The 13,572-nt window shown below is 39.2% G+C and overlaps 2 protein-coding genes across 2 annotated transcripts; one reads left to right on the top strand and one right to left on the bottom strand.

The window, feature by feature from the left end:
- Window positions 1-633: 633 nt before the first annotated feature.
- On the bottom strand, window positions 634-3,624 carry LOC136442752 (calcium load-activated calcium channel). Its single transcript, XM_066439695.1, has 7 exons — window positions 3,490-3,624; window positions 3,068-3,145; window positions 2,856-2,915; window positions 2,459-2,505; window positions 2,192-2,259; window positions 1,564-1,708; window positions 634-962 (listed from the first exon to the last, which is right to left on the bottom strand). Exons 1-7 carry the CDS (start codon window positions 3,548-3,550, stop codon window positions 870-872), a joined length of 552 nt encoding a protein of 183 aa, XP_066295792.1. The 5' UTR covers window positions 3,551-3,624; the 3' UTR covers window positions 634-869.
- A 371-nt stretch (window positions 3,625-3,995) lies between these two features.
- LOC136441204 (uridine-cytidine kinase 2-B-like) lies at window positions 3,996-13,081 on the top strand. Its single transcript, XM_066437344.1, has 7 exons — window positions 3,996-4,131; window positions 7,022-7,181; window positions 7,835-7,931; window positions 8,299-8,444; window positions 8,654-8,751; window positions 9,192-9,240; window positions 9,819-13,081. The coding sequence occupies exons 1-7, from the start codon at window positions 4,030-4,032 to the stop codon at window positions 9,929-9,931; spliced, it is 765 nt and encodes a 254-aa protein (XP_066293441.1). The 5' UTR covers window positions 3,996-4,029; the 3' UTR covers window positions 9,932-13,081.
- Window positions 13,082-13,572: the final 491 nt, after the last annotated feature.

The raw sequence follows: 13,572 nt of genomic DNA, 5'->3' as shown, positions 1-13,572 counted from the left end.
CTTCTCCATGAAATTTTTCACAGATCCTATTGCATGCTGAGAGCTGCAGGCACTATGGGTAGCAACATCATTGCTATGGCAACATTGCCTGGACACAGTGATGCATACAAGTATGCATTGTGATGGTAATGATGTTGCTTTCTCCTTGCTTGATTTGCCCATTGTCCCAGACATCTGCCAGCAGGAAGTGGGGTTTCCAAAATGGTCTTATTTATATATATATATATGAATACATTATATAATCATGTGTGGTATGAATTTTCTTAATATTTTACCTCCTCAGGTTACTTGTCCTTGCAGATTCTTTCAATTTGCATACCCTATTTTCTTTTAAGGTAAATGAGTGGAGTAACTTACATGTATTACATGTACTTATATTTTGTTATCAGACTTGAAAGAATTCTAATTTGAAATTCAATTTCAAATTTTGAGGTCCATTGAACTGTATTAGATTTTTATTATATCTACATTCTTTTAATTCATCTGAGAATATTCTCATTAGTACTGTGATAAGCATTGATAAGATTAAAGGGGGAGGCCTCAGCATACGCCATTTTAGGCTTCTCTCATCCTGCACTTTGTTTTCTTTAAAACCTTTTTTAACTTCACTGTTAAAACAACAAACAAACAATATATTGACATAGGACAATTTTAATAATGACAAAGAAATTGTCACATGTCGTATGCATAGATAGTACTCTATTTTAGATTTGTACTTGAAATACAGTTACATTTGTGTAAAATAAAAAATTAGAATCCACAAAAAAAAAACTTTGGCAGCTGAGTCATTGAAAGCATGCAGCTACATAATTAAAATGTGATCCAGGCAAGCAGCTGGTCATCCCACGGGCCAATGATGATGATGATCTCTACTTGGGAGGTTGGGGAGGGGGGCCCAGGAACCCTCCTGCTTGCTTGTTGGCTGCTCGTGATGGAGCGAATCCAAGCATCTTCTGGATGTTCTGTACGACGAGGACGAGAAAAAAGATCATGTGAATAAGTTTGTTCATGGTTCCAAGAGGGTCTGCATGCTCTTTTCCGTAAGGCGTAGGCAGCCTATTTTCATTTCCCGTAATTCCTAGGTTAAAGCCATCTTAGTCCCGTAATTCGTAGCGAGGCAACCAAATTTTGCGTAATCGCCTTCCTTGATTTTACCATAATACGTAGGGGGTTCTTAATTCAGCATAAAGCGTTGTCGGGAACCCCCCATGCAGACCCTCTTCTAAGTGCGGATACATAGTGTGATGCATTGTGGGTAACATGTCAAAGTTGAAGGCCCCAGAGACGTAAACAAAACATGTCCGGACGCCATGTATAAAGCATGGTCCAGACAAGAACTATTCACATGCTAGGAGCTTTCTCCTTTGAACAATGACCAAAGTTTACCTAAAAACATGATTGATATCAAACAAGTCTTCAATAATCTAAAATCAGATCTGGTGCTTTCATTTTTCTCTTATTTGCAAAGCTAAGACTTGGTTTAGATTACATCGGACACACAAGCAAACAGACACACTGAAAACAAAACCTCCAAACACGAGAGTAATAAACCTGTAAGCAGACCTGTCTGATAGACATGGTGCACAGGATGTACAGGAAGATGAAGGAGCAGTCCGTGTAGTCCTCCCCCATCAGGTTACGGTGGGACAGTCCCTGCAGCAGGGAGAAGGGCAGGAAGGGCAGCTTGGCAACCACACGCCCATCAAATCTGGAAGAAAGCACAACAAAGTTTCTTAAAAAGGTAAGGTAAAGGTCCTGTAGCCTTGTTAATGAGGCTGAAGAGGCAGTGTTTTGTCATCCAGCATGTCTCTGGCACAGTATTGGGAGGTGGAGCCCATGTCTGCTAACCTTACCAAACCAAGGTCATTTACAATGATACAGGTACATGTACTAGTAAATAAATTAAATCAAACCAAATGATGATACAGGTAAGCTTTCAAATTAACCAGAGTGTGTTCCTTTTTGGTACTACATGTACAAGTACATATCATCCTATCTTTAGAAGCACTGCCAAAGTGCCATCTTTTCATGCAATGCAACATTAACATTTCATACATTTAATTTTCTAAAAACAATTGTACCAGTGTTATTTCTTTATTCTAACATTTCATATTTGTACAGAGCAATTAACAGACAGAGTAGTCAACAAGGGACAAGAACAATGATGCTGAAGAAGTCAGAGATTACTCACATGGAGTTGAACATGCTCATAAGGGCAGTGAAGCAAAACCCAATGGCGAACATGGACTTCATCTTCACCTGGGACAATAAAAATAAATTCTCATGTTAAAAACATTTGTAAAGATTGGAAACTCATTCAAACAATTTTCAATAGCCTATGGTGTTTTCACACTTTACAACACCTATCAATAGGAAGCTTTGAACTACATTTAGCAACAGAAAAACTACTACATTGTGTGTCTTCTCTATATTTCAAACATTATGAAGTCTGACATACCAGGGACAAGTCTCTGTTGTTGTTCTTCAACTTTTCCTCCTGTTTTTCTGAAATAAATAAAAAGTATATTACATTACTAACATGATTTAGTATATATTGAAAACTTTTCAAATGCATTACACTAAGACCACCTATATTCTAATAAAGATGTAGCAAGAAAGATAATACAATAATGAGACTTTATCTAATAAGCTAGTTCGGAGTTGCTAAGTACTACGCATGTGTAGTATCAAAGGCGAAGGCCCCCGAAACGTAAACAAAACCCGTCGGGGCGTTGTTATGCAAATCTAGGTAATGTCGAGACGGGCACTGTTGGCAAGCCGAGGGCCTTCACCTTTGACACTGCACATGCGTAGTAGCAACTCCAAACTAGCTTATTAACCACATTAGTCTTTACCTAGCTTCCTTTTCTGTGTTTTGTCGATTGCTTCACCTATGGCTTCCTTTCTCTTTTCCACTGGGAAAACATAAGGGAAGGTCAGAATAATCATACAATCTGTATTCAATTATGACAGTAATATTTTTCTTCAATTATATACTGAACTTCGACTTGAATTAAAAAGCACACAAAACCTTGAAACAGTTATGAATCTTTGTCGTACAACTTACATTTCTTGCTCTGTTTTTCCACTTCTGACTTGAGTTTTTGGTACTTCTCTGTTCTGTACACCAGAAGCCATGTGATGCCTGGATATGAATGGGGATTATAGGCAACAAACATATTAATGAACACATAAAAATAATGACCACCTGAAAAAAAGCTCATAGTCATACAAATATTTGCATTATTTGTTCATCTTTCAATGTATACCAGTGCACTATATTAAGCTATAGAATACGTGAGTTCCATAGTGTTCTGCATATCATATTCCACAAATAATTATGTGTTTTAACTAACAATTTTTGATTGTGAGGAACCATACCCCCCTCCCACTACACATGTGGTATTCATACCCATATTATGGCCATATACATGTAAATTATCGGCTTTTGGAAACGCTGAATTCACAAAAAAGTTACTACCATCTTACCTTCAGCCAACAAGGCTGTGCATATGGATATGAAAACTATAAGAAGCGTATCGGCAAGCATTTTCTTTGACGTTTCGTGCCAGCTTCGCTCAGAAATGCCGGCTGCAAGAAACTCACATTCGATCTTATATGTAGAAATTGCGATGCCTTGTGTAGATTTAAAAAAATGCCAGCTAAATGCAATTTTTTTGTCGAAAAATATACTCATAAATAAATCTAATCTATTTTTCTTTGCGTAAAACGGTATTGAAAAGCTTTACTGACATATCATTACTTTATCTATACGGGTGAAAGTGTTTCTATAAAGTTTTATAGCTGCAAGAAAAATTGGCACTCCCTGTTCGAATCATGCGACAGCTACCAAGGAGTCCTGAGAGTTGCGCTGTCTAGACCAATCCCAACACAGTATTGATTATATAATTTGACCAATCAGATGAGGTCTACTTCAGTAGTACCGATCAGCTCATCAGATTTCAAGAATTTGACCAATCAGATAAGGCCTAACTGGGCTTGCGGGAACTATCGCTCATATTGGACAAGATGGCGGGCTGCAATGGTGTGGGCACCAGGAACGGAGTGAAAAACGGCCTCCATCGCAAGCCGTTCATCATCGGAGTGGCTGGCGGCACTGCCTCGGGAAAGGTAGAGATATGTTAAGAAGTTCTTGAAGGATTCACGGGGACAGGTGGACTTGGCGTTGGGTAAACGTGTTGTTTACTTAGGACTGGCCATGTGGCGCGCACGGCGACAAATGGCTTTGTTTTGGCGGGTAAAACAATGCGTTTGTTTTTGGAACATGCATACCAAAGCAGTCACGACTTCTTTAGCAACCATCTAGAGGAAATTAAATGCATTTGACGATTGTCCCAACCACTTGGATACATTTTTACGCAATGCAGCATGTTTTTAGACACGTTTATGAAATGCTGTAACGTGATATCTTTAAAGTGCGCGCAGCTGGTTAGAGTTGCAAGGTTGGTCCTTGGCACTGTTACAGTATCTCCATACTGATTACATCATTGGTCTTGATATGATATGTTAGGAAACATGCATGCCATGCAATATTGTGTGATGACACTGTAAGAAGTGTGGCTTGCAGAATATTGCAAAATCATCAAGATTATTGTAAAATGATGTGTTTTTTGCCTGGTTGTTAATTTGCATGTTTCTTCTCAAAATATATCCTCATCCCTTCAAAAATGGTTTTGTACCAAAAGTTGTTAATTTACAACATTTTAAAGATACGTATTATTGTGGAATCTGACTGATCAAAACATTTTAAAAGGTTAGTATTTTTACCATTTTGTGCATAATAAGTTGAAAAACAGGCTTGTTGCCTAAGTGTACTTTTCCCTGTATGGATAAATAAATGAAAGGAAATAAGTTGAACCTACCATATTACACTGCATTTCAATATGCAGTGATAATACTATAGCTATTGGACTGATTAATGAATGAAACTTCCTATCACCCATTCACAGATTGAGTTGTAAGCCATTCTGGGAGTTTCGCTTGGCTACTGAACAAGGGGACTTCACATGGTTTGCTTTTGTGATGTTTGCCAAAGCTGGAAATGTGAAAAAATTATTGGAACATGTTAAATATAAGTTACAAATGTCAATCTGAGTGGAGATTTTTAGATTCAGAATATTTGCTTTAGTTTAGCTTTAGGCGCCATTATTTGTACCATTATTGTTCAAATGAGTAGTTAGTTCAGGTACCAGGTATAGGTTTCTTCACAGTCAGTAAAGTAGTTAGTTCAGGTACAGGTTCGGACCTCTACCTAAACCCGTGTACCTGTACCAGAGCTAGAAATACCACTTGCATGTGCAAGTATGACATGCAAGTATGTGCACGTAAATTGGAGCGGTGCACGTAATTTCAAGAGGACCTGCAAGCTACCACCAGTAGAAATTAATTCCCTTTTACTACTAAAGTTTTAGTTTACTCACATAAATTCCTGAATACGCAAAAAGTTAGGTGTGCAAGTAATTTCTTTTTGGTGCAACTGTGATTTTTTCCCTCTGCACCAGTGCAAGTTCACCCAAAAATGTATTTCGAGCCCTGTGTACCTAAAATTTGTTTAGTTAGCTGCACCTCACCCTAACAGAGGAGTACCAAACTCGTAAGATGAGTTTTCAAACTGTCTTGATTTTTTATTAGGCTTTGCGAAGTTAATCTTTGGTAGAGGAACAGATAAAAGCATAAAGCTTGTTTATATCCCCCCACCTTTAGTCAACACATCCAACAATACAAGACCCACGCTGTAAAATGCTATCTCTAAATCAAGGCCATTATATAATGTCCTTGCAAATCATCAAATTCTGGATTTGAAAATTAAAGAATTCATCGAAAGCGATGCAGTTTTGCAGGTGCTGAACTCAATGGGTTAATGTTTAACCTTTCCCCTGATGCATACTAGTATCCTTGCAACCAAGGTAGCCAAACAGCTACTTCCGTGTGCTGAAGGTTGATAACGTTATTTCAATCAATCAGTATGAGATATAATTTTCTTTCCCTGTATCTCTACAGTTAACCTCAATCTGTAATGTTCAGATATACTAATTTTGTGTGCCCGCAACCTTTTGAATAGGGACTTGAACGTTGAAACCTGCAGCCCCATGCATGGGAGAGCTTTAATGCAAACCAAAATTACTCAAGCCAACCCAGGAGCACACTTAGGGAAGCCACCCACTCAAATACTAGACCATCTATGCCCGTACTGATAGTGATACATATAGATTTTCCTGGCCAAGTTGTGTTGTCTCCCACAGTAGAGATGTTTTGGGCCTATGCCCTAGCCCCTACTTTACCCCTGATGGGGTTATCTAGGGGTCAAAGTAAGTTGAAGCCTAAGGTTGCAAACCTACTCTACGCACTTATCAAGAAGAGTAAAGATGACCGGGGGGAGTGACTCTGTGTACCTTTCTGAAAACGTGAGGTGTAGTGAAGCCTCATTGCACTACTAGCTATTAGAAAAAGCACCATGCTTCAACTCAGTCTTTCAAAAATTAACAGTTAACTTAAGAATAAGGCTGTAATACATTGAAAACAAAATTTGTCTGTCAAAATACAGGAAATATTGTGTTGGTGTTGTAAAATTTATGGTGGAGAATGTCATCATATCTTTGGCACCATATGCATGACTTGCGCTACTCTCCAAGCAGAGGAGTGAGTCCGGCAGGTTTTTGACGTGTTTTTAGGCGTTTTTGTGGGGCTTTGTACTTTGTCATGGTTTTTTTTTGTCTAGCCAACCCATAACCAATGGTGGGTTGGCTAGACAAAAAAAACATGACAAAGTAGAAAGCCCGACAAAAACACCTAAAAACACGTCAAAAACCTGCTGGACCCACTCCTCTGCTTGGAGAGTAGACTTGCGCCAGGCAAAGTTGACCCTCTGTATGTGATGCTGTAAAAGAATTCTGGTGAGAAGCCTGTTTATTTTATTCATAGACCTGCTACGTATGTCATTGAAAAAGACAATGTCAATCTTAACTTCTTATTTGTACACTCCCATGTTCTGCCCCTCCAGTCATCAGTTTGTGCGCGGATCATGGAGCTCCTGGGCCAACACGAGGTGGACTGTAAGCAGCGCCAGGTTGCCATCCTCAGCCAAGACTCCTTCTACAAAGTCTTAACACCGGAGGAGAAGGCTAAGGCCTTTAAGGGGCAGTTCAACTTTGACCATCCAGGTAATTCTTAGGTTATTAAATTCAATAGACATCGTAGAATGAAGAAGCGTACCTCTTTTATTTTCTGGCCACCTTTTTCTTAATATATTAATAGCAGGAAGATCTATGCAGCTTGGCCAAAAATAGCTAATGACAAGCAAAGTTACTGGTGAAAAATGGGAAGAAATACTGTTTGAAAATCAATAGGATGGCTCTGAGTTTACAGTAGGAATTGACACTGCATATTTGTGACAACTTAGTCTTTAGTGAGATCCCTTACTCAAGAGCCACTTGAATTTAGAGGTTGCTCAAAATCTGACAATCTTTGAAATGAGGAGGATGAAAGTTTTGATACACGAATCCACTGAACATCCTCTCATGCTAGACCCCCCGCTTGTATGTGTCAAGCGCCCTGGCATACAAGCCTGCAATCTGTCCTTCCTCACAGTGTTACTGCTGGCCAGCCATCAGCTACCGGTAATCAGATACTCCCCATCCTGCTGTTGGAGGGAAAGCTACCAGCCAATCACAGTGTGTCTTGACTGTACGCAGCAATGTGATTGGCTGGTGATTCTGCCTCCAACATCAACAGAATAATTTGTTTGAGCCTTTCTTTAATCATGAAAAACCTGTTGGTTGATGTCTTCATTCAACTGTTGTTGTTTTGTATCTAGATGCCTTTGACAATGCCCTGATTGAGGAGACGCTGAGAAACATCATCTCAGGACAGACAGTTCACATCCCAGTCTATGACTTCGTCACACATGCCAGGTTGGTGTCAGATGATAATCAGGGCCTGAAATATCAGGTGCACATGCACTTTTGTGCACCAAAATTGAAGCTGTGCACCTATTTTTGGACTGTAGGCACCTAGATATTTTTACAGGGTTACATACTTGCAGGTACAGCGTATAGTAGACAGGGTTTTCAAGAAATTGTGGTCCATAACTTTCCTCGCTCCACCCTGGTGTAAAAATGGTTACCTGACTTTGGTTGGGGATGTAAAAGGTGGTGGAAGGAGAGGGATGGGCTCTGCTTCCAATACCGTGCCCAAGACAGTAAATTACAACACACTGCCCTTATAGCCTCAAGAAAGCTGCAAACCTTAACCTAACCTAACTTCTTGTCTCGACTATAGGAGAGAGGGAGAGTTCATAACTATCTACCCAGCTGACGTTGTGCTGTTTGAAGGGATCCTGGTCTTCTACTACAGAAACATCCGCGACCTCTTCAACATGAAGCTGTTTGTGGACACAGACGCAGACACAAGACTGTCCAGAAGAGGTGGGATACTTGATTTGTTGCCTCATGTTTTTGTTTCCGGCGTGACTTGATGTTTGTGTTCTTGTGTTTCTGTAGTTATTTGAATACACTTTCAGTAGAGTAGTAGGAAGTAAGTAAAAAGATGTTATCACTGCAAAGGTCAGACTTACAGAGTTACAGGGAGTAAATAAAACAACAATTAAATTTACTACTTGTGTCTATCTTTCTAGTATTGAGAGACATCAATGAGAGAGGGAGAGACCTGGAGAATGTGTTGGTCCAGTACACAACATTCGTCAAACCAGCATTCGAGGAATTCTGTCTGCCAGTAAGTAAAACAAAGGCCTTCGTACTTGTGTAATGGTGAACATCTAAAGGTTTGAATCCCTAATAGTTGCCAATGTTGTACCCTCAGGAAAGGCACTTGACACTTGACTCAGGTCGAAACGGGTACCTTGCTTTAGTTAGGTATGTTTTTGTTCTGTCAGATGGGATGTAAAGCTGGAGGTCACATTTTAAAGAACCACACCTCGAGCATGTTAAAGAACCCACCACGGTTCCGGTGTGAATGGATCAAACCTATAAGTCTTGTCTTATACAGTTTGTACTGAACATACAAAACTGGTTCACAAGTTATGGCAAGAAATAAAAAACTGTCTCCCTGACATCCAGTTTTATCAAAATGACTTAGAGTGGACTTGTACATGTATCTAAGGCATGTGTCTTTAAAGCAAGATGATATATTAGATCCTTCTTCCATTCCCACAGACAAAAAAGTATGCAGATGTCATCATTCCAAGAGGAGTAGAAAACAAAGGTAAACAACGTTGATATTGAGATTGTGATTTTTGCAACATACTTGCACTTTTTCCAATTATTGTATTGTCAAATCTTCTAGTAGTGGTATATCAACACTGTCTGTGGAATTTGACATTTGACATGATTTGACATGACCAGTAAAACCAATGTTTAATTTGTCTGAGGAAAATCCCTTCATTAATCCCAATGAAAATGCCATGTGATTGGGCCAAGCAAAATTCCATTTACTCCACGAGTCTGTATGCAATAGAAACAAATCCAGGTATCCAAAGGTGTAATGAATAAGTTGTTTTTCTCCTGTATGTAATGTACCTGTATTACTGTAAATCCTGAAATGGTTTTTAGTTGTTTTATTTTCACAGAGACCTCTCTACACCCCAAATATTCCTTTCCACATTATTACTGCTGAGTACTCTAGAACACATTTGTTTCAACCTAAAACTTAAAAAACACTGCCAAAACCCCCTTTCCCCTCCTACCAGGAAATAAAATTACCACAACGATATATGAATTTACAGTACATAATTACTACATTGGAAGACTTTTCAAAACTCTTCTTCTTTCTTCTTCCCTCAGTTGCCATCAACCTGATCGTGCAGCACATCCAGGACCTGATGAACGGGGGCTGGAAGAGACACAACGGGCGCAACCGCTCTGACTCTGAGGGCATGGAGATCACCCTGCACTGAGCAGGACCAGTCCTCAAAACATTTCACTACACAACAGCTGACAAGGGAAGGACAGGTTTCTACAGGAGTGGATCATTTTGTATGATATATTTCTTTTCATACATTGATCACTTTATCAGACTGTCAAAGAGTTTCACTACACAACCACTGACGAGGGAAGGACAGGTTTCTATAGGAGTGGATCGTTTTGTATGATTTTTTTTCATGCATTGATCACTTTGTCAGACTGTCAAAGAGTTTCACTACACAACAGCTTACAAGGAAAGGAAAGGTTTCTTCAGGAGTGGATCATTTTGTATGATATCTTTTTTTCATGCATTGATCACTTTGTAAGACTGTCAAAGAGTTTTACTACACAGCAGCTTTTAAGGAAAGAAAGTCTTCTTCAGGAATGGATCATTTTGTATGATATATTTTTGTTGTGCATTGATCTGTGTGTAAGATTGTTGACTGAGGTCCAGGGTTGGCTCTACCATTTGTTACACAGGAAATAACAGAATGGTACAAACTACAAAATGTAAATGTGCCATTTTAGCAAACACTGCAGGAAATTTAGCTCTGCATGGAATCTCGATGTACTGGTGGTGTACATAGGCTTGACATTGTTAAAGCTGTGGTATCTGTTCCCTTTGCTTTTGAACGTCACCTTAATTTCGTCACTTCAGAAGTATGTCACCATGAACGTACGCATATATGGACGTGTTCACAGATATAAGGATGATATCTCGTATATTGGTTTATAGTTGATCGTGTCTGGAAAGAAAGAGATGCATTATACATTCTGAGTTGATTTTACCACCAACCATTGATTGATGAAACCAAGTTACCGGCCAGACTTGGAGTCTGGCGTATACGTATTACGTTCTTGGTGCGTCTAAAATGTCTTCCGCAAGACATTTTAGGCCATCGCCTATCAGAGATGGAGGACCAGAAGCGGAAATGTTATTTTTCTGTTACGGTAGACCTACTGACAGTTATTGAATGTAATGTTTGTCTTACCTAGTAGCCGTTCTTTCCAAAGTGCATAGATGTATATTAAAAGAATTTTGTTAGGCTTGGGAAACTATCCTGTGAAAATGGTGCCAATGGTAAACATAAGTTATAAGATACAGTTAAAAGCCACAGGGTGTCTCTATAGTGTGATGGATTGGTAGAACCAACAGTAGTTGGCTTGAGCTCCAAAGCAGCTGCTTTCCCCCAATAGACCTTTTCACAGAACCCATTGCATGCTGGGTAAAGAACAGCATTTCACTCGCCCATAGACTTCAATGATGAACATATAAGAAAAAGGCTGTTAAAAGTCACCTACCTGAAGTTTAGGTCATAGAAAAGTCACATTGGCAGCGTAGTCTGACCTCTAAAGTGTCAATCTACTGAGTTTCGCCGATTTTCCACCGGCGCAAAGTGGTGAAATTGTATCAAAACATGGCGAGATGACCTTTGACCCCCCTTCACAACACCTGATCACATCCAAACTACACCTATTTCAAAGTGTACCGGACACTTCAAACACGGCTAAAACCCTGTTTTTTCTAACTAAATAAAATAGCCACAACCCTTACCTGTCAATTCCAGCTCAAAAACACCAACATTTCCAACAAAGAGGCCTCCTACAGCTACTTTTAAATAGCATATGCATGCGGTTTCTGTCTGGCATTAAAATGGACCCTCTGCGCATGACTGTAATGGTGAACTTTGGCCTGCTGGCAGATGCAGGGCACTATCTAGCAAATGAAATCATTACCATGACAACAGAGTAAGCACAGTTTGCATGCACTGCATGTCATGGTAATGCTGTTGTTTGGCCCCTGACCTACCCATAATGCCCTACTTCTCCCAGCATGCAATGGGATCCATGAAAAGGTCTATATTCAATAAGCTTTGAGAAAGAGCAGCTTATTTTTCTTTTTATTGACAAGTAACGTAACACAAAGAAGAGCAGCTTTCCAGTACACTCCTTGCAATGAAAAAAAGTTGTCCCAAGAATTCCACCTAAACCCCAGAACTCTCTACTTAGTAGTTTTGATATATCGATCTTTAGATAATGTTGTTTTCTTCAAACAATGTATCACTTATACATTGTTAAACCATTGTGACTTGGACATTGCATGATGTCTTCACTGGTTTTGTATGTGGAAATACGTTATACTTATAGCTCATACTACTCATGTAGTCCAAAGTACACCGCTTTTAAATCCATGAATGGAGAATTCATCCTACAGATATTCAATGGTAGCTGTACTTATGTGATTTAGTTAGTGTAAGTTTATATTTTTGAGAAAAAAGTTTATCTATCAGAGCGCTGAAAAGGCATACAAGGCAATGACATCAGAACACCTTTGAAGGGTGAAAGTAGCTTTGTATATATAGTAGTTCATATGGAAACTATGGAATTTGGTTTAAGAAAAGAGGATTTTTGAGAGTATTTCTTGAGACTGGGATGTGATTAAGAGCTAAGAAATGTGGATCATTTGTTGAAAACCTTTACTGTAATAACTGATGTACTTCCACTGTTGAAACTGTATAATATTTTCTGCCAAAAATATATGAAGTAAGAATCTAACCATATTTTAAAACTGCTTTAATCTTAAAGTTTATGTTGACCAAGTGAATTTATCTTATTACAATTAAACTAAGTACATTGTACTACCATGTAATAAACAATATTGTTAGTCAGGTATTGCACATAGTCACCAGTGTATGTATTCCTGTTACATGGTAAATTGCCCATAAAAAAGGCATAACGTTATATATCTAAATACTAGTTGTGGCAGAATTTCTTTCTGTGAGCACAGTTTGAGCCGTTTTGGTCTGTTGCAACGTGCTGTAACTGTAGAACTGCTGTCAAGTTAAAACTGAACTGTTTACCGCCAAGGGCATTCCAGCAGTTTCTTCGCTTCCTAATACAACTGCACTATTAAAACGTAAGTGTAATCCAGTGCCTTTGTATCTAATGACAGATGCAATACTTTCCAATCTCTACGGATATACCCGTATCATACCATGCCAGGTATTGTTCAACCTTTATAAATGTCTTGCCAATTAATTAAATACAATTGCTCTGAATGTGAGATATTTGATGTTTGCATGTAAAGAATTTATTTAGCATTGTTACACATGATAAAGCTTCTAATAAAAAGTTATGTATGACATTGCCTTGATCATTATTTTGTTCTCCATGATTTTTATAGTAGTTTTTATTTTATTTCAGCACTGTATGTAAATAAATATCATCCTAAACAGACCTGTCCCTGGTGCTGAATCCACACACTAGCACGTCTGTCCCTAGTGCAGAACAACATGCACATACAAACAGACCTGCCCTTGGTGCTGAAGTTACACACTGACTTGTCCCTGGTGCTGAGCACCATCCTCGCACAAACAGACCTGCCCTAGCTGCTGGACACCATCCTCGCACAAACAGATCTGCCCTTGGTGCTGAACACCATCCACACACAGCCAGACTTGCCTTTGGTACTGAAGTTGAACACCATACACACAGACTTGTCCCTGGTGCTGAACACCATCCTCGCACAAACAGACCTGCCCTTGGTGCTGAACACCATCCACACACAGCCAGACTTGCCTTTGGTACTGAAGTTGAACACCATACACACAGACTTGTCCCTGGTGCTGAACAC

The sequence above is a fragment of the Branchiostoma lanceolatum genome, chromosome 9, assembly GCF_035083965.1.
Source record: "Branchiostoma lanceolatum isolate klBraLanc5 chromosome 9, klBraLanc5.hap2, whole genome shotgun sequence".
NCBI classification, from domain to species: Eukaryota; Metazoa; Chordata; class Leptocardii; order Amphioxiformes; family Branchiostomatidae; genus Branchiostoma; species Branchiostoma lanceolatum.
This window is presented reverse-complemented; position numbering and strand designations above follow the sequence as displayed.

Excerpts from the sequence above, each read along its gene's own strand:
- LOC136442752 (XM_066439695.1), bottom strand. The coding sequence starts at position 3,550 with ATGCTTGCCGATACGCTTCTTATAGTTTTCATATCCATATGCACAGCC. Across the intron at positions 2,506-2,855 it reads AACACAGAAAAGGAAGCTAG|AAAAACAGGAGGAAAAGTTG; the intron begins GTAAAGACTAAT and ends TATTTATTTCAG. Across the intron at positions 963-1,563 it reads GCACCATGTCTATCAGACAG|AACATCCAGAAGATGCTTGG; the intron begins GTCTGCTTACAG and ends CTCGTCGTACAG.
- LOC136441204 (XM_066437344.1), top strand. The coding sequence starts at position 4,030 with ATGGCGGGCTGCAATGGTGTGGGCACCAGGAACGGAGTGAAAAACGGC. Across the intron at positions 7,932-8,298 it reads GACTTCGTCACACATGCCAG|GAGAGAGGGAGAGTTCATAA; the intron begins GTTGGTGTCAGA and ends TCTCGACTATAG. Across the intron at positions 9,241-9,818 it reads AAGAGGAGTAGAAAACAAAG|TTGCCATCAACCTGATCGTG; the intron begins GTAAACAACGTT and ends TTCTTCCCTCAG.